At 34.3% G+C, this 21,521-nt stretch overlaps 2 protein-coding genes, 1 long non-coding RNA gene and 1 pseudogene across 3 annotated transcripts; 2 read left to right on the forward strand and 2 right to left on the reverse strand.

Annotated features, from left to right (window-relative positions):
* Window positions 1-2,855: 2,855 nt before the first annotated feature.
* LOC110224592 lies at window positions 2,856-3,972 on the forward strand. The gene is made up of 2 exons (XR_002329091.1): window positions 2,856-3,288; window positions 3,364-3,972. It is a non-coding gene; the product is annotated as an uncharacterized LOC110224592 (long non-coding RNA).
* A 2,379-nt stretch (window positions 3,973-6,351) lies between these two features.
* On the reverse strand, window positions 6,352-8,288 carry LOC110224804 (F-box/LRR-repeat protein At1g48400-like). Its single transcript, XM_021012074.1, is given in 4 exon segments — window positions 6,352-6,846; window positions 6,932-7,072; window positions 7,175-7,377; window positions 7,380-8,288. Coding segments are annotated over 4 exon segments (1,446 nt in total). The 5' UTR covers window positions 8,164-8,288; the 3' UTR covers window positions 6,352-6,528.
* Window positions 8,289-8,415: 127 nt separating this feature from the next.
* On the forward strand, window positions 8,416-11,473 carry LOC9330143 (glutamate--tRNA ligase, cytoplasmic). The gene is made up of 5 exons (XM_002891354.2): window positions 8,416-8,480; window positions 8,986-9,379; window positions 9,455-10,542; window positions 10,623-11,090; window positions 11,163-11,473. The coding sequence occupies exons 2-5, from the start codon at window positions 8,986-8,988 to the stop codon at window positions 11,370-11,372; spliced, it is 2,160 nt and encodes a 719-aa protein (XP_002891400.2). The 5' UTR covers window positions 8,416-8,480; the 3' UTR covers window positions 11,373-11,473.
* A 7,384-nt stretch (window positions 11,474-18,857) lies between these two features.
* LOC9330144 lies at window positions 18,858-19,892 on the reverse strand (annotated as a pseudogene).
* Between the last annotated feature and the right edge of the window lie 1,629 nt (window positions 19,893-21,521).

Here is a 21,521-nt window from a genome sequence, read left to right on the forward strand (position 1 = left end):
AATAATAGAGGTCAAATTCCCTATAATCACAATATTTGAAGATAAATCAAAATGTTAGAAGATTTGACTAACATTTATTTTGTATCACATCTGCACGTATACATTTTGATAAAAAAAAAAAAGTATTCTTTTGAAGATTGTATAATCGACTATTTGAAAATGTCTAACCAAGCTTAAAAAATTTCTTCATAAAAATATTATTGATTTTCCTTTTCACAATACTTACACATCCAACACTTAAACAACATGACTTTACTCAAGTGCCTTTAGTCAAGTGGTTAAGTCCACTTGACTCCGCCTTCCCCACCGGAGTTCGACTCCACTAAGTCGCGTTACCCCGCGTAGTAGGGATTGGCTATGGATCGGGCTTTGTCGATCCAAAGATGTCAAAAAAAAAAAAAAACAACAACATGACTTTACTCCTTAGATAACCGTTTTTTGTTATTTTGAGATATTAATTTTGTAATGTAAGCTAACATCGTCTTATACTATTATCAAAAATCTTTAGTGTACTTTAAATATGTTTTTCCACCAATTTTATTTGGGTTAAAATTATTGTATTCAATTGATGAAATCTCAAACTTGTTTTTCTTTTGATCATATTATATAGTTGTAGTTCCACTTGAGAATATATATTTTTCTAGATGTGCTACACAAATTATATATCACTTTTTTTTTACAGCTTATATATCACTTTTTGTTTATTTTGTTATAGTACTTATGAATAATATGACCATTGTTTTTTTCTTTGAGAAGATGGATTATAATATGAAGATGTTTAAGATCTTTTTTTTTCCTTTATAATTTCACAAAAAAGTGTGACCCTTACAATGTCTTCGTCTAAGATTTAAATTTTATTTTAAGTTTAGTAATCTTTTATTTTTTCTTAATTAAAAGTTTTAATAATAAATAAAACTCTATTAAGTATATTATTTTTAAAAACTAATGTTTGACTTTAAATTTTGTTTTCTGTTTAAAATTTTATGAGTTATATAAATTATTTTTAATATACAATGCATTTAATATTACTTCCATTATAAAACTCATCAACACAATCAAAAATGAAATATGATCACTTTTAATATTTATTTTTTAAAATTTGAATTATATTATTATTACTAATACAATTTTCATAGTATTGTTTTTATTATTTTTTAAATTTCATTTCCTTTTATTAATAATAATAAATACAAATCTTTGTAGTATATTGTTTTTAGAAACTAATTTTTAAATTTAAATTTTATTTCCTGTTTAAAATTATTTCAAGTAGAGTTATATAAATTATTTTTTACTATACCATGCATTTAATCTTACTTCCATTCTAAAACTCATTAACACATTCCAAAATTTGAAATATGATCACTTTTAATTTGTTTAGAAGTTGATTTATATTATTTTTAATATTACAGTATTGTTTTTACTATTTTAAAATTTCATTTCTTGTTCTGAATTCGTTTTTTATTTAATTAAAATTTATATTAATTATAAGTAACATAACTATGCACTAAATGAACATTTGAAATATATTTTAATGTAAAAATAATAGTCTTGCTTACGTGGATGCTTAGGTGGACACCTTAATAAGAGAAAAAACTCTCCTATTATATATCTATTTGACTAATCATTGCAAGATTTGGTTGAACCATTATAATCTTCGGGTAATTTGACGAACTCTTGCAACTTTTGTGCAATTTTTGTACTTGCGAACTCGGGCCAAGGTATGTGAAAAAGTATATAGAGTAAACATTGTGCCTAAAGAAAAAACAAAGCTTCCATCTGGGATGAAATGGTTGTGGTTACATCTATCTCTTGCTCAACCAAGATGTTTTATTGCATGGATTTGATTTCTAGTAGATTTTGGCGAGAGAATCCATAGATTTCACGGCTTGGTGGAGAAAACAAGTGGGTCTTCTACGGTAGGTATCCCGGAGTTGATCCCTCGTTCGTTAAGGATGAGGCAAGAAGAACATGCAACAAAAAGTTTCTACGATGCTACCGGTTCCTAGAATTTATACAATTAACAATCGATCCGTAAATCATAACCCTAATATCGCGCAATTGTAACTCTCAGAAGAGAGAAACTGATATTAATCGGAGGTTTGATGGCAAAAGTATTTATTTATTTTCCCTGCTAGGATTTTTTGTTTTTTACCGCTCCCTGCTATGATTGTTATAGGCAAAGTTCGTTAAATTGGTGAGGGAGTGAAACTTAAACTTGTTGGAGGTGGATAAGGTGTTTAGAGACTACAATTGCCAATATCAGAGGCTATCTTTTACGTAGCTTCTTTAGGGGCCAATATCAGAGGCTTTTTCATAGGTTCTTTAGGGCAACAACATATTTCATCCCTTTGCATTTTGGTAACGTTACGTTGAGGCCGTCATAAACGTGAAAGGCTGTACTCTTAGAAGACCAGGAAGAAGATATGGTTTTATGCCCAAGACAACAATAACGGTTGTCGTCACCCACAGACTTCTCTCAAAGGAAGATTACAACCAAACAAGGCACATGATTCGTGATAGCTCAAAGGAGATCTAAAGAGACCAGCTTTCGAATTTCGCTGCATCAGAAGAGTGGTAAGAGTTTCAATGGCATAAGCTTCACTGCTCAATGTTTCAATCGCTTCCAAAGCTGCTTGTTCATTATCGGTGGCTTGATCATTGTTGCTCTGTAAAAGAGAGAAACAGAGGATGCGTTAAACTTGGGCCAAGAAAAAAAGAAAACCTTATTTGTAAGTTGTAACATAACACTAGGCCCAATACGAAAAAAAAAACCACCATTGACCAAACCAACTTTTGGTTTTGGTCTAAAACTCATAATCGACCAACCAATCGAAATCCAATCGAAATCATAGTAACCCTAAAACTCTAAACCTCCATGGTCGAACCTTTTTTTCTTTCTTTTTTTGTAATCATTCTCTGGTCTAATCGAATCCGTGAAAACCTAATAAAACCGCCATTGACAAACCTTTAAACCTACCGGAGGAAAAATCGAATTAGTTAACCCTAAAGGCCTAAACCCTAAAAACCCGCCATTTCCAAACTTTAAATCCTACGCTAAATTTCCCACCGTAAACCATAACCCTAAGATCGCGCAAGAGAATCAGGAAACTACTCGCAGTTTCAGGCGAAACAGGAGGAGGAGGATTTGCGATCGGAGGAGAATCCATCTTTCTGGTGAAGAAAAAAAAGAGATTCTGGTGAAGAAAAATATTGGGTCTTTGGAATATGAAGAAAGAAGAAGAGAGAAACTGATTTTAAGAAGTAGAGAGAAACTGATTTTGATCTGAGGTTTGATGGCAAAAGTATTTATTTATTTTCCCTTCTATGATTTTTATTTTTATTTTTGACCGCTGATTGTTATAGGCAAAGTTCATTAAATTGGTGAGGGAATGAAACTTAGACTTGTTGGAGGTTGATCAGGTGCTTGGAGACTGTTTTTTCATAGTTTCTTTAGTAAAATTTGAAACTGGTAGTCTTGAAAAGAGAAGAGTTAAACGAGACAGTTCGCTCCGCTCCGTAGTGGCTGTCGTTTAGAGGATTGATGTTCACCCCGAGAATGCTGTCAAGTTGAACAGAGTATCTGCTTACTGAATTCAGAACCTAGCTGAGGAGTCTGCTCAAAAATTTTCATGATGATATTATTGGCTCTGCAAAACAGCTGTTACCCTTTGTAATCTCTGATCTCTCCCTCGGAAGAATTTGCTTGCTTAGGGTGCACCTGACTGATATAACTAAGCAAAAGGAAAGTCCGGTGTTAGAGTAGTCTCATGACTTTACAATGTTTCTTTCTTTGCCAACTTAGTGAACAGCATAGAAACCGTTTTGACCATGAAGAATTCGACTAAACGCAATGCGTTGGAGAAAGATTTATGATTCCCCAAGATATATGTAAACAAGATTAAGTTAGACTTGTGTGTATGTTTTTATATCATATTGACTATAATTTATCACATGAGGATATCCATTGTTTTCTTTGATGCTCTCTTTTCTTGTCACTTCAATTTATGTGACAGAACACAAGCGTGTTGCTCCCTGTCTTTGTATCACTCGAGAGAATAAAAGAATCTGAAGGTGAAATTTCAATTGTAAACGCTTTACATTCTATTTCACTACTGACCTCTATTTGTAAAAGTGTTATTGTTCCTACATCAAAAACAAAGCCAAACTTGTCACTTTCAGTCATTTGTGGACCATGGTTCATCAGCGTTCCTCTTTTGCTCATTAATGTGCGATTCACGACTTCTACTGTTCTGTTTCCCGGGTCTAATGCCATCAGCTGTATCAGTAGTCTCAGTAGAGTCGTCCTCTTTTTGGCTCCATTCTAACTTCGTACTGATTATTTGTCGCACCCTTTTTTATACAGAAGTTGCTTCCCTCAATTTTTCTACATCATTGAGTGCTTCACTGCTTTCTTTACCATTTCCTCTGAGAATGCTCATTATTCCTTTAGTAGTTCCTTGCTCTACAGTAAACACTTTGGGTTGCAGTCGCAAATATTCCTCGTTTTCTGTTAGACCACCGTTAGAGGTTTGAGTTTCTCGATCAAACTGAGAAAACAACTCGAAAGATATTTGATCGCCTTACCATTCACAGGGATATGATACATGGGCACTCGTTTCAGAATCATTCTGCTTTGCTAAAACAGGAATATCCTTTTCCATAACCTGCAAATGAAACTTCTCTAGAGTCTAGCCTTAAGAAAATATCATATGATTTACCAAAAAGTGACTGAGAAACGTCAAAACCATGAGATTTTTTCTTTATCTCCTTGATGGAAAAAGAAGAAGCAAACCTGATAAAGACAAACATTCATGTGTGATGCGGTCATCACACCAGCAACTCAACCAAAGCTCATTCAAACAGGATGCACTATGCCAATAAGACCCGAGAAGGACATATGTTCATTGTTTGAACCATATCAGCTTAATGACGAAGATTCAAGGCAGGAAACCACATGGAAACTACTCTCAACACAGCTAAAAAACGCCTCGAATAAGAATCAGTCCAAAAGGAGTTCATATGAAGGAGTTATTCAATTCACAAGTCGAGTGATTCCCAGCTTACCCGATTTGGACATACACGGAGTCATTGGAGGATTCCGACCAAACCAGAAGGATTTAAGCTACAAAGTGAATTTTAATACATTCTGGACTCATTATAGGAGCTTTTCGAATTGGAATCAAGTAAGTACCGATTTTGGTTTGGAAGATATTAATTTTCTAAACCGCATGATCCTCAGCTTGCCTTATTTGGACTCTTGCCGGTTTAGGAGACTCCAAACGTATCATTGGCGCCCAGGAGACGTTTTTCTACTTCTGGAAGCCTCCTAAAACACTATGAGGTTCACCAAGACACACAGGATTAGGCGGATCCTTCCACACCTTCACTTTCCATATCCCGAGCCGAGCTTGCCTTATTCGGACCCGAGAGGCGTCAATGCAAGACAGATCTTTCCCAAATCACTTGTGCGCCTTCTCCAACTTAAATCAGTAAATATAGACGTCCCAAGGAGCCACCTTTACACGCCCAAGCTTTCAAGGTTGAAGACCAACGGCTATTTCCATATTTGGACGGATTCTATATTTAAGCCACTAACGGCTAGTCTCTTCAGTTTTGTGCTAATTGTTTCTTTAATTAGATTATTAGAACGTTATTCTTGAGCCTATATAAGCTCATTAGCTCCCATTGTATTAGGCAGCCTTGATTTTAAAAGAAATAGAAATTATTCAGTTCATACACGAAGTTGTGTCTTTGTGTTGTTTGTTCTTTAATCTTTTGTGTGCGATACACTTAAGTTTATAGAAGCCTTGGGTTTGTTTGTTTGTGCGATTCAAACAGGCTGATTCAAACACCGATTGAGTGAGTCAACAACTCTATCTACCTTTCCCATCCATTGATTCTCGAGAGAGAGCGTTAAAGCCAGCTCGTGAATTCCACCTTCCGCCAGTTAAGCTTGGAATCTCTTGATCATAAGTTGGAGTGATTCCAATCTTATATCAATGTGGAGCATTATGAAGATAGCATCAGCACGTGGCTTAACCAAAAACCCCAGCATTTGGCTTTCTAGTACCTCAATTATCCTACAAGTTATGCAGATAATTAACTTGTGGCCTAAAAGGAAATATCAGTAAGACATTTTCTTAAGAATTATTCACAGAGCAATAGCAAACACTTATTAGCAGGACTGATATAGCATGAACACTTCCAATATACTCTTAACAACAAACTAATAGAATGGTGACTAGATCTCTCTTGATATACTCTGGGATGGGTACTGCTAAATTGAGTAGGTTGTTCATACCTGATCGATCTTACCCCAACTAATAGTGGTCACTAGAATATCAAGGCCTATTTACTACATGGTACTTTTATTTTGTGGCAACAGGAGTATGGTTCCACTAGCTTACAACATCATATGAAGAAGAAAATGTATTATGTAACTTTAATGATATATTAGTGATATAATCATATTCATGTTAAGGTACTTTCACATTGTAATCTAACCGAGAAAGATGAGGAGAGAGGAGGTCAGATGAATTGGATATTGTTGCACTTTGATGAAAATATGGGGAGAGTCAGCAGATTAGATTGCAAGAACTCAGTGCTGTTGTTGTTTTTTGCGTGAACACCAACTTTCACGGTTTCAAGACATTCCAACTTGCCCAAGAAATGTCTCATCTGTTCCAGCTCTTGAAAAGAACCTCCATACTCTAAAATCTGTAGCACCTTCACTTGACATGTCCACAGACAACATAATGCCTCCTCATTCTTCACAATCTTCCTCTGCTTCTTAGGGATGCAAGCGCATGCATCTCCACATCTATTTGTTATTCTGTGCACAAGACCCTGAAACCAGAGACCAATTTGACATGAATAAATTAATGGGTAACACTAACAACAAAAAGAATCTCAGCAAGAAAAATGATAATACCTTGATGACTAAAGTATGTAGATTTGGACAACTCTTGAGGAGAAGTGGCATTACTTGCCAACCTTTTTCCTTGTTACTCTCAATAGATAAATTAAGGAGGTTGTTGAACACGGGCATGGATTTACAGCAGAAATGAAACACCTAAGTTAAAAACGAACACAACCAAAAACCTATACTAAGTAAGAGACCTTGCTAGCTCCAGTAACAAATAAAAAAGAATCAATAGAAGAAGCAAAAACTAACCTCAAGGGAATCAGGAGACATGTGAAGGGTCGTAATGTTGCCTATAGCCGCAAGCAGTTTTGTAACATCACCAAATATAGCCGCCTTTGGTTCATCATAAATATCATAACCATCATCATCGTCATCATCATCATCATCGTCAGAATAATCATAATCATTAGTTGACACCCATAACCTGAGACTCAGCCTGGCTTCGACAACAAATCCAAATCAACAATCTGATACTGTTCTGAGACATAACTGGAATAGTCAAGGTAGACAAGACTTGGTGCTTCAAAATAAATAAGTTGGTGACATTGTGTATCATCTGGATTATGGGTAAAAATCACAAGTCGCTTAATAGATGCACTTTCCACGTTGGTACCACAAGTTTGCTGCAACATCGGATAATCACCATCACGCATGTATAATTCTTCCAGGACAGGGCAGCCATCGATGAGCCGTAGATAGTTGGGATGATCACACCGAACTGAGATGAGAGAAAGTGATTTGAGGGCAGGGAAAAACACACAGTCTACTTCAACAAAACATCGAGCGGATAGCGTGAGCTTAACCAGTGTGTTGCTTGTTAACAGCTTAGTTTCTATGGCAATAGCAGACCAGGGGGTGGCGTGCAAGTGTATTTCCAATAAACCGCGTTCCATTGCAGTCCGAATCCAACGCTGGACAATACCGTCCACATCATCGTTATAGTTATGTACACGAGACAGAGAGAACTTCTTGATGTGAGAATTGCTTAACAGAGTAAATGTCTTGTCTACGAAATCACAGAAGCGAAGTAAACCACTTGTTGCTTCTTCTTCGTTGGGATACACAACCATCGACTCATCAAAGGAAAGGGTGTCTACAAGACCCAGCAGATTCCTCCACCTCTTGGACAGAACAGATGTCGAAGCAGCCACTTTTGTCGGAAGCAAAGACAAGATTTTGCCAAGTATCTCATCTGGCAAATTGCTGATCGAATCTCTAGCAGAACTTCTCATAGACATAAGTCACAACAAGTTCCTCCAACTGAATTGAATGTTTTGCAATTAAACAATAGAAGCCTTCGAATCCTAACCCAGAATCAAAGATGGATCCTTTAAATCGAAGGAGAAAGACCAATTCCTCGTCTCCTCTGCCTTCGAAGGTTGTCTTTTTTGCTTGACAATGGAATTTGATAAATAACACAAAAATTAAACGAAAAAGGGAAACTTTGGCCCACCAGAAAACGGCTGCGTTTAATATTTTGTGTTTATTTATCAAATTCCATAGTCAAGCAAAGCAAGAAGCTTTTCGATCCTCCTCGTCTCCTCTGCCGTCGAAGGTTTGTCTTTAATCTTTCTCTTCCTAAAGTACCCTCTCCTTTGATTCTGGGTTTTTTTCTTTTTTTTTTGGTTTTAAGATTCGAACAACTTTCAATAGGAAGAACTTGTTGTGACCCTCATCGACTTGTTTTAGTGTGTATTATTTAGGTATAGTTAAATCCCTAACTTCTCCTAGAGATTCACTAAGTCGTTTGCTAGTTGAGATACTTGGCAAAATCTTGTCTTTGGTTCTTACAAAAGTGGTCTTGTAGACAACCTTTACTTTGATCATTCCATGGTTGTGTATCCCAACAAAAAAGAAGCTTTGAATTTGCTCTGTTTCCGATTTTAGATTCATGTCTTTGAATATGTATGTGGTTCTATGTAATTCTTTGTTCTTGTCTCTCTTATTTTCACTGAATTCAATAGCTGACTATGATCTATGTGATTCATTCCCTTGTATAGTAATCAATGGCTTTACAAATTCATCTGATCTAAGTTTCTTGGGTTTGGATTTGGATTCAGATGGATGGGATGAAGTTTTGTTTCTCACCGGAAAGTCCACCACTTTCAGTCATTGTTGCTCTTTCTCTCTCAGCCTCTCCGGTGACTATTGATTCCACCGCCGCTGCAACTACCGTCCCTTCTTTTGTCTTCTCAGATGGGAGGAAATTGAGTGGAACCACCGTTCTTCTTCGCTATGTTGGTCGATCAGCTAACACGCTTCCTGATTTCTATGGCCACGATGCTTTTGCTTCTTCTCAGATTGATGAGTGGGTAGATTACGCTTCTGTCTTCTCCTCTGGTTCCGAGTTTGAGAATGCTTGTGGTCGTGTCGATAAGTATCTTGAGGGTAGCACGTTTCTTGTTGGCAATTCTCTTACCATTGCTGATGCTGCTATTTGGTCAGCTCTCGCAGGTAAACATTCATTATCTTTGACTCTTTGTTATGAGTTTCTTTGTATTTGAAGCTGATTAGTTTAACTATTGGTAGGAACTGGCCAAAGATGGGAAAGTTTGAGGAAATCGAAAAAGTATCAGAGTTTGGTTAGATGGTTTAATTCGATATTAGACGAGTACAGCGAGCTGCTTAACAAGGTTCTATCAACATATGTGAAGAAAGGCTCAGGGAAGCCTGTGGCTCCACCCAAGTCTAAAGACAACCAACAAGCTACGAAAGCAGATGCACAGGATAAAGGCAAATCTGAAGTGGACTTGCCGGAAGCAGAAATTGGAAAGGTTCGACTTCGGTTTGCTCCAGAGCCAAGTGGTTACCTTCACATTGGACATGCCAAGGCTGCGTTACTGAACAAGTATTTTGCTGAGCGTTACCAAGGGGAAGTGATTGTGCGTTTTGATGATACTAACCCTGCTAAAGAAAGCAATGAGTTTGTGGATAATCTCGTTAAAGATATTGGGACTTTGGGGATCAAGTATGAGAAAGTGACATACACTTCAGACTACTTTCCTGAACTGATGCAAATGGCGGAAAAACTGATGCGTGAGGGCAAGGCATATGTTGACGACACTCCAAGGGAGCAGATGCAGAAAGAGAGGATGGATGGGATTGATTCAAAATGCAGGAATCATGGCGTCGATGAGAATTTGAAGCTATGGCAGGAAATGATTGCGGGAAGTGAGAGAGGATTACAGTGCTGTGTTCGCGGGAAATTCAACATGCAAGATCCCAACAAAGCCATGCGCGACCCTGTTTATTATCGATGTAATCCTATGTCTCACCACCGTATCGGGGATAAGTATAAGATATATCCAACATATGACACTGCGTGCCCGTTTGTCGATTCCCTTGAAGGTATAACGCATGCCCTTCGGTCTAGTGAGTATCATGACCGGAATGCTCAATACTTTAAAGTTCTGGAGGACATGGGAATGCGACAGGTTCAGCTTTATGAATTCAGCCGGTTAAATCTGGTTTTTACACTTCTCAGTAAACGCAAGCTTCTCTGGTTTGTCCAGACTGGATTGGTTGACGGGTGGGATGATCCACGCTTCCCGACAGTCCAAGGAATTGTTCGTAGAGGTTTGAAAATCGAGGCTCTTATTCAATTCATTCTCGAGCAGGTCAGCCTTTCTTTTTCGTTGTTGTTTGTATCTTTCGAATGAAGTGTAATAATAATTCTGTTGATTTCTTACTCTTCCAGGGGGCTTCGAAGAATCTAAATTTGATGGAATGGGACAAACTTTGGTCTATTAATAAGAGAATAATTGATCCTGTGTGCCCTAGACACACGGCTGTGATTGCAGAGCGTCGTGTACTATTTACCTTAACAGATGGTCCTGATGAGCCGTTTGTTCGCCTGATACCAAAGCACAAGAAATTCGAAGGTGCTGGAGAAAAAGCGACCACTTTCACTAAGAGCATTTGGATCGAGGAAGCTGATGCGAGTGCCATATCCGTTGATGAGGAAGTAACTTTGATGGATTGGGGAAATGCCATAGTAAAGCAGATCACAAAGGATGAGGAGGGTCGTGTCACTGCGTTATCGGGCGTTCTGAATCTTCAAGGTTCTGTAAAGACTACAAAGCTGAAACTCACATGGCTTCCTGACACTAATGAATTGGTCAATCTCACATTAACTGAGTTTGATTATTTAATCACCAAGAAGAAGGTACTGATACATTTATTTCTACATAATATTGTAATCTCTCAAAATCACTGATTTGTTTTTGCTGCAATACAGCTGGAAGATGATGATGAAGTTGCTGATTTTGTGAATACTAATACAAAGAAGGAAACATTGGCACTTGGTGATTCGAATATGAGGAATCTGAAATGTGGAGATGTGATTCAGCTTGAGAGGAAAGGCTATTTCAGATGTGATGTTCCTTTTGTCAAATCTTCAAAGTCCATTGTTTTATTCTCTATTCCAGATGGAAGAGCTCTTAAGTGATGAATGAAAAACTCTTTTTGATTTTCCCATTTTATGAAAATTTTGTTGAGAATTTTGCTATTTAGGTTTAAAACAAAGAAAAACAGAGCTTTTTTAATTCAGTTCTGTACTTAATTTTTGCATCTCATAGTAGTTTAAAGTTGCAAACTTTATCTTCTTTACCTTCTTCTTCTTCTTTCTCATTAAAAGCTGAACACAAAGATCGACTCTTTCACTAACACATTGCGAGTTTTTGCATTTGTCTTATATCCTTTTTTAAAGTCTGTTCCTTTTTTCTACTTTTAGCCATTCTTTCTCCAATCCAGCTCTTAGTAAGAGTTGCAGGACTGGTTTTCTTGTTAGAGTTTGTAGTTGCAGGACTGGTTCAGGGGACTGAAGCAAATGAGTATTTTGAGTTCAATGTTACTGAACTAGATTGAATTGAGAATTCGTGTATGGTTTGTCCAAATGTATCTCCAATTTTAATCCATTGATGGTTGGTCTCACACTTATCAGAGGAGCTGGTACTGTCTCTCTATCTCTCTGCTTTTTACTTCAACAAAACATGAGTTTTTTTGTTTGTTTATCTTATATTAGTATCACTCATGTTGTCTTAGATAGTTGCAGTTTATAGTAAGTTACTTTCTGATTTTGGAATGTGAGGTACAGTATGTAATGTACATCTGAAATAAAAACAGAACAGTGTTTGAATATAAGGTACATTACAGTTTGTTTGGATGGAACATTACCTGGATATCACTTACATCGTGGACATGGATCCGGAGCCATTAGTTGGCTCATTCAATTAGAGGTTACCAAAAGAAGATTTGGTCTGTTGAATGTATATAAGAAAGCATTCTGGTTTTAGTCTTGTTTTGTTACCAATTAATCATGCGAGATCGAGATTCTTGAATTTTACGAGGAGAAGCTAAAATAAGGAGTGAAGAGTTGCTTGTGTTCCTTAACTTGCAAGTTTGTCTCAACTCTCAAGTTATGCTACATGATCGACCTTACCCCAACTAATAGTATGGTCATTAGAACATCAAGGCCGATTTATTACATGGTACTTTTATTTTGTGGCAACAGAGGAGTAAGATTCCACTATACTTGCCAAAAAGATGAATAAAAAACAAATGCTTAATCCCTTTCAAAACACAATAATTTTGGCACTAAAAAAAAAAAGTCAATACTAAAAGCATCTCCAAAGGCAACCTCCAATCTTCGTATTTGAGGTTTCTTGTTCTCCAAATACAACCTCAAAAACTCATATTTGAGGTTTCACTATTCAAAACCTCAAATTTGAAGTTTCATTTTTTTGTTTGCATTTTGGTCCTTACAATTATGTATTTCTTATAAAAACTCTTACTAAGAGCATCTCCAAAGGCAACCTCAAATCTTCAAATGTAAGGTTTTTGGTTCTCCAAAGACAACCTCAAAACCTCAAATTTTGAGGTTTCATTTTTTTTATTTGCATTTTGGTCCTCATAATTATATATAGCTTATAAATACTTTTACTAATTTATTATTTATTATTTTAGTCCTTAATTTTTTTATATCTTATAAATAGAAATTTCATTTTTCAATATAAAATTAAATAAACACCTTAAAATAATATAAAATATTACATAACGTTAAAAAAAAATATTACACAATAACAATATTACATTAAGCAAATTTATTCAAAAATATAAAACAATAGAGGAAAACAAATTACATGAAAACAGAAATATTATACAAATTATATATTACAACAATACTAATATTCAGGTAAATTTGATCCCGAACCTCCAAGATCATCAAAATATGGTCCATAAAAATTTGGTGAAATTGGAGATTATTGTGGTTGTTCTTGATTTCATTTTTGTATGATTCTTGCTTGTTTAGATCGAATATACGCACGGGTATTACTATCAGCAATAGTGTCTAAATCTTTTAACAAGATTTTATTCTCCTCGTGCATTTCTTTTAGGGCTAACTTTTTTGCTTGATTTTGCATACGCAATTCAGCTAGCTCGTAATATTTTTCCCTAGTTGGTGCACTTTCTTTTAAGAAATTTAGGATTTGGTTATTTGAAGAAACCAAAGTGTCAACAGATGAATTATTACCTTCTGCAATTTTTCTTTTGAGTTTTGCTTTCTTCGATCCAATGGGACGTTGTGATGAATTTGATCCACCATCTTCACTACTTAATTGATTGAAAATGATGACATTCCTGGAGATTGTGATGTTGGAGAACTGGCGATATCGCTCTCGGTGTTAGGAGTATCTGGAATACCGACGCTAACATTGTCTGTAAACTTTGGAATATCCTTCAGCAAAGCCCATATGTGGTCGAATTTAAAACCTTTCTTTAGTTTCTCCACTTGTACCAACAATTTCTTGGCTTTTTCCATCTGCAAAACATTTAGAACAAAATATTTAGTTATTTACACAAACATATATCATATATAATTAAAGCAGAAAAAATTATATACTTACAATGTCAATTTCTGACGCACCACTTGGATGCATATTTTCCACTTGGATTATGCAGCTCTTCAAATTTCTAACCGCATAAATAATAGTATTCATTCTACCTTGTAGTGACCTATTGCTTCTAATTTCCCAACTCTCAATATCGGCCAACAACTTGGATTCCCTGGAATGCTAGGTAGTCTAGATTGTATGCATTGGAAGTGGAAAAATTGTCCAAATGCGTGGGCAGGAGAATTTGCAGGCCGTAGCGGATCACTCACAATAATTCTTGAAGCTGTAGCAGATTATGATCTATGGATATGTCATGCCTATTTTGGTATGCCAGGCAGCAACAACGATATTAATGTTTTGAATTCATCTAACTTATTTTCAAAGCTTGCTCAAGGTATCGCTCCTCCAGCTAATTACATTATTCAGGGACAAGAGTACACCATGGGTTACTACTTAGCTGATGGCATTTATCCGAAATGGTCAACTATTGTTCAGACTATAAGTGATCCTCAAGGTCCAAAGAAAAAATTATTTGCAGCAAGACAAGAATCATGTCGGAAGGATGTTGAACGTGCGTTTGGAGTTTTACAATCCAAGTTTGCTATCATTGCAGGAGCAGCACGTTATTGGAAAAAAGAGGTTTTGCATGATATAATGACTGCGTGCATTATAATGCATAACATGATAATTGAGGATGAACGTGATATCAACGCACCGATTAGAGAAGCAAGATCAGTACCAGAGACAACCGTGGAAATGGCTATAAACGAAAATACTCGATTTCAACAATTTTTATCTCGTAATCTACAGATAAAAAATAAAGAGACTCATCTAACTCTTCGAAATGCATTGATTGATCATATATGAGAGCATTACGGAAATAATTAGGTTCAATAATTTAGTAATTTAGTTTTAATTTGTGATTTCGTTTGTGTGTTTTTTTTTGTGTAATTTTATTTTATAATGTAATATTTTATTAATTATTAATGTTTATAATATTTTTAAGGGTTTTGTGCAAAAAAACCCTCGAAGTAGCCAATTTTTGCAAGAAAACCCTCCATTTCAAATAACTGCAAGTCAATACCACCATCTCAAAAGTCACCCGCAATATAGCCCTCGCGTGTATCGATGACGTGGCAGCCGTTAACTCCGTTCCAAAACGTCACGACAAGTGAACTTTTGTGCAAAAAAACCCTCAAAGTAGTCAAGTTTTGCAAGAAAACCCTCAAAGTAGCCAAATTTTGTGCAAAAAAACCCTCAAAGTAGCCAAGGTTTGTTTTAAAAAAGCGACTGTTGGAGAATTCGATTGTACAGGGAAGCAAAGGAAACAATATGGTAATAATCGATTTTGATATCTTCTTAAATGTATGATCATTGGCATGATCAAAGTAAGACATGGTGGAGCCATTTATACGAGAAGAAAAAATCTAGGGTTTAACAGAAGAATTCTGTAAAATTTACATAAGTTTTCTGTAAAACCAGAAAATCTTCTATAAAAGCCCAAATTCGTCGCAAAAGAGACAAAATATTTTGTAAGGCTCAGAGCCTCGAAAAACGTGCAAGCCACGAAATCAACTTCTGTAAGACTCAGAGCTTTGAAAAACGTGCAAGCCACGAAATCAACTTCTATAAGACTCAGAGCCTCGAAAAACGTGCCCGGCACGGAATCACCTTCTGTAAGGCTCAGAGCCTCGACAAAACATATATTACTTCTCTAAAAATCATAGCTAACTCTTGCGTATATTTCGTATTCTCGTTCACTCGAATTCCATCTCTGTAATCACAGAAGCACGATTATCGTTAATCAGAGAAATATCTCCGTTCGCTCCCAAAAACTCGTACTTATTTATTATTGCAACTTCGGTACGAACAATAGGGTGGATAGATTTACATACAACAATTTTTATTTTTGGGTATTATAGGTAAACCCGAACCCGTACCCAAATTTTAAAATACCCGAGAGGTTTTTTTTGCAAAAATTGGTTTAATGAAGGGTTTTTTTGCAATTTGGCTACTTCGAGGGTTTTTTGGCACAAAACCCACTGACGGAGTTAACGGCTGCCACGTCATCGATACACGCGAGGGCTATATTGCGGGTGACTTTTGAGATGGCGTTATTGACTTGAATTTATTTGAGATGGAGGGTTTTCTTGCAAAAATTGGCTACTTCGAGGGTTATTTTGCACAAAACCCTATTTTTAATGTATGTTTTATTGTTATTTATAAAAATTTTATGGTTTTATGTAATTATAATTAATAAGGAGGACTATTATGCAAAACACATAACTTTTTAAAGTTACATTTGAGGTTTTTGTTTGGAGAGATACAACCCTAAACCTCAACTTTGAGGTTTGGCAAACTTCAAATTTGAAGTTCCCTTTGGAGATGCTCTAATTTACTATTCTATCATATTAGTCCTTCAATTTTTATTTTTTATAATATAAATTTCATTTTCCCAAAAAAGTGAATAAGCACCTTAAAGAGACTCATCTACCTCTTCGAAATGCATTAACTGATCATATCTAAGAGCATTACAGAAATATTTAGGTTCAATAATTGTTAATTTAGTTTTTTTAATTTATGATTTCGTTTCTGTGTTTTTTATTTTATTTTATGTAACTAGTGATTGATCTGCGGTACACCGCGGGACGATTATTTTCTAAAATTTATGATTTTTAAAATTTCGTAAATTCTATCATTTAAGACATTTGGATCTTATACTTTACAATTGTCATTAATTATCGATACATCACGGGATAATATTTTGTTTGATCTTATATTATAACTAGAATTTAACCCGCGGTATACCGCGGACTATATTTTTAAAAAATATATAATGTTATTTTTTAAAAGATTAACTGAAGATATATCATATTAATTTGTATTTTTAAATGTAGATATTTATCTATCAATTTTTGAAGTATAGATACGAAAACATACAGTTTTTTTTAAGTAACGATGTATGGTGGATTTTAAAATTTTGAATATTTTACTCTGCAGTATACCGTGGGTCAGTTTTTTTATAACTAAAAATTTTAAATTTAAGTTGGATTTGTTTTGTTAATTTGTTTCTTTTGATTTGTGTTTAAGAGTGTATAATTGTATTTTGATTGTTAATTTTAGGATTTCATCCGTGATATACCGTTATTTATTAATATCAACCCAAACCCGTCATCTCATATAAACCCGTCTATATTATCTCGTTAGCTAAATTATTAGTATTATAAAATCCAAGAAACTAAATTATTATTGTTATAAAATCTAATAATTTTAGGATCTCACCCGTAGTATACCGTTCTTTGAACGATTTTAAATTTATACTACTAATATATATTTTAAATTTATCATATAAAGTATATGATTTCAAGTTTTTGTGTTTTTTTTTTATAATTTAAATAAAGCAACGGCTTAAATGATGATAGATATAGTTCTCTTTCCTGTATGTGTATTTGATTTTTCTATGTGAATATTTTGATTATTATAAATTAGTATTTTTATTGCTATGCAAAATGTTAATATAAATATTTGCTATAAATTTTTTCGAAGATATATGGAAAGATATGTAGAGATTTTTAGAAACAAATTAGGCAAGATATTGTTTGGTTAATATCTTTTATTTAAATTTTGTAAAAGTAATAATAAATGTCGGTGACATTCTTTGTAAATATTGCCCAACCCCAAGATTTATTTGCTAAAAGTGTTCCAAAAATGTATATATAGATATTAGTGATGTTAATAAAAAAATGAAGATTTAATTAGTATGGTAGCCTCAAGTTAATGATATTTTACATATTTATGAACGACGATTAAAACTCATCCCGTCATATAATTCGTTATGTTATATATATGGTTGTTTCTCTTATCTAAAGTCTATAATGTATATATGGTTGATTCTTTCATTACGTTTACATGGATTAAATCTTTACCAAAAAACTCTTAATCTTAATTTGCATATTTTAATTTATGATGATGAAATATTAACAAAATATTAAAGACCTGACCAGATATATACACCTTAACGATTTTGTATCTATTCATTCAAACTATTTTTATGCATTATCACAATTATGACAATTATGGTAGTGCAAATCTAATTAATTTTTGTTTTCAAAACAAAACACTATTTAATAATTACAAAATATTATAAGGATTATGGTTTAGAAAATATATAATTACCTTAAAATGGTTTGAAAAGCCATTGAATTTGGTTATGGTAATATACATATTCATTATACTTCTTCCAAATTTATAATAAAATATTTTTGAATTGAAAATCTTAACTTAAATGGAGAAGAAATGAGCATTGTTGAGATATGGTGGAAGATTGTGTCTGGATTGTTGGCTAAAGATTTTGATTGTAATATCTTAACTTAAATTAAACAAATATAAATAATAAATACCAATGGCATCTCTTGTAAATACATTCAAACTCCAGGATTTATTTCAAAAATATCTCCGAAAATGTATATATGGATTTTATTTTATAATGTAACATCTTATGAATTAATATTGCTTGTAATATTTTAAAGTATGTTATACAGTTTTTTATAAAACTTTTTTATGATTTTATTTAATTATAATCAATAGTAAGGAGTAAAGACTATTGTGTAAAATATAAATCTTTTTGAAATTAAATTTGAAGTTTTCTTTTAGAGAGACACAACCTCAAACTTTAACTTTGACATTTAGGAAACCTGAAATATAAGGTCCCTTTTCGAGATGTCTGAAGTAGTAACTAAGCAAAGACACTTTGGTCTCTTTTTTTTAAAAACATATGGGGGCACTTTAGTCTAGGTAACCGATATTCATCCTTTTAATTTGGATTTGGTCCGTGCAATAACTTTGTTTCTACATTTACTTAAAAATCATAATCAATCCACTATCTAATCAGTTTGGATTTGGTCATAGTTACTTATGTCTACAACTTGCCTCACAATGTTGGAGTTGGAGCCTACCAAATATATTTACCTTGTTGATAAGAAACTAGAAAAGAAGCCCAATCGCGGCAATTCTATACATTTTTTTTTTTGCTCCAGGTGGGGGCACAATCATGGTGTACACAAAATAGTAAGCTAATCACAAGGTATCTCATAGAGACTCTTAAATCTGATTGGTCCGGAGTGATAAAAATGATAAGAGATTTTGAATTTGACATGGAGAGAAAATAAAGCGACTCAATTTTATTCACTCACGGACGAAAGTTTTTTCCAAACCCACTCTTTGCTAGCCACTCCTCCTCTTACCCTTTACAAAAACAAAACACACACACACACACAAACTTGTAAAAATTCTCTCCTTTACCAAAACCAAACACTCATACACAACTTAAAATTCTCTCTGCCAATTTCTCCAACTGAACAAGAAGAGTGATTTCTCTCTCTCTCTCTCCTCTACTTCGTCGCAAAAGATTTTTTTCCCTTCGTCCTTCTCCATGGATCGTATCAGAGAAGAAGAGTGTCCATTGAAGGAGAGGAGTAGAGTTCCTCTTGTCAATTACATACATGAAATGAAATCCTTCAACAACTTGGTCGACCACGACTTGACTACCGTCTAGCTGCTGCATGTCCGTCATGAGGATCTGGAACTGAGATGTTTGGCCCACGGTTTGATATGGAGACAATACCTGGATGTGTATGCTTCTTGATGAAATTCTCGTCATCAATGTGCCACTGTAGATCGATTCGCCTCCCGTTCCGTTCCCGAGAGTGATATCTCCTCCAGCCCACATGTATTGATGAGCAACTACGTGGAAGTTTGATCCCTTGTAGTGGAGTGGCTTACCACTCTCCCTTATTCCTCTCTCACCGGTGCAGAGGGCACGGAAGTTCTCCGCCGTTATTGGAGTTGTATCGGCAAAGAACTCCATCACGAGCCATCACGAGCCGACCTATCGGATACCCGCCGATCGCTAAGTCGAAGATAACTCTAGGGTTAGGTATTTTCAGAGGTGCTTTCACGGCAAACATCATAGTCAAGTTATCTAGAGCAACTTCAATGGCGGATAAACGACGATATGTGTCCTCATTCAGTTTCTCCACACTCTTCTCCATTGCATCAAAGCTAGGGTTAGCCATTTATGAAGCTCTTAGACCATCTCCAATGTAGAGCTCTATATCTTACTCTAAAATAGAGTAACTCTATTTTAGAGGAAGGTCTCTCTCTAATGTATATCTCTATTTTCTACTCTAAAAAATAATACTCTTAAAAATATTCTATTTCTATTTTATATACTAATACATTTTAATTATATAATTTACAATTTGACCCCATATATTATAGATTTGCAAAATTCCATAAAATATGAAAATATTTAAATTAAACACCAATTATTTATTAAAAAAAACATTACATCATATAACAATAATAAAACATTACAAATTTTATTTTAAATAACACCATTAGAATATTTTTCCCACATATGATCAATTAAATCATTTCGTAGTGACAAATGAGCTTCTTTATCTTTGGTTTTTTTAAATCTACTAAGAAACTCTTGAAACCGGATATTATCATTTCCTGTTATCTCGACTTCGGGAGGTGGAGCTTCTCTTTCAACTTGAATTGGTGCATTGAGATCAAAAAAAAAATTATGCTTTGAATGAGATAAAGGAAGAAAACAAAATTTTATTTTTTGATTTGAATTCTTTTCAAAACCCAAATGTTCGGGCATATTTTGAGAGTGAACAAGCACGGATTTGACAAAAACGACGTGTCCAACAACAAGATCAAGATCAAGAAACTCCTCCTCCATCTACTTCATTTGGACAATATTTTAACTATCTTGGCAGATCTACAAGCAATTTACCGGACTATTAAATTACTAGTTTTATATTTTAGTTTTCTTATGTTGTTTATTTTAAATTTAGTACTTGTTTGCTTGTTAAGTTTATAAAATTATTTTAAATTTAGTACTTGTTTGCTTGTTAAGTTTATAAAACTATGTGTTGTAATTGTTGTTTATAAAATGATTATATGTATTAAATAAAAAAGTTTAAATTTGAGGGACTAAAGTTCAAATAAAAAAAGTTGAACTCAAAAATAGAGTTGAGAATAGAGTTGCTCTATGTATAGAGTCAATCTGCAGAAATCTCTATTTTAAAGTCAATTATAGAGTAGGGTTGGAGACATTTTTACTCTAAAATAGAGTAGGGTTGGAGATGCCCTTAGAAATTTAGGATTTCGTGTTGTGAAGTGGGTTTTGAATACTATAATATATAGAGACCATCTTGGAATTTTGATTAAAAAACGATAATAGAGAATTGCTTTCAGAATAAGAATGTTTGAGAATAGAATTATGAAAATTAGAAATCAGAGACATCGAACCCATAGGAAAAGTGAGGAGCTTGAAACAGAAAAGATATTCGTGGTAATATGTGGGAGACAGAGGAAGAGACGCTTTTTGATATATATTTTGTAAGCCATAGGAAAAGTGTTTGGGTGACTAATTTAATTGATGGAAACAACGTTTCACCGTTTATTAATAGAGAATATGTAAAGTTTTCAATTAATTTGAAAATGTGAAGTTTTTAATTAACTTGTTGATGATGTGGCAACTTAACAAAGCTTTGCAAAATGCTGACGTTGATGACTTGAAAAGCCACAATGAGCTTCTTTTATTAGTAAGAGATGATTGATGAAGTTTTTGTATACTATGTGAAAAAACTATTATTTGTCGACATGGTTATGAATATTTTCTACTTATT

The sequence above is a fragment of the Arabidopsis lyrata genome (assembly GCF_000004255.2).
Source record: "Arabidopsis lyrata subsp. lyrata unplaced genomic scaffold ARALYscaffold_1, whole genome shotgun sequence".
NCBI classification, from domain to species: domain Eukaryota; kingdom Viridiplantae; phylum Streptophyta; class Magnoliopsida; order Brassicales; family Brassicaceae; genus Arabidopsis; species Arabidopsis lyrata.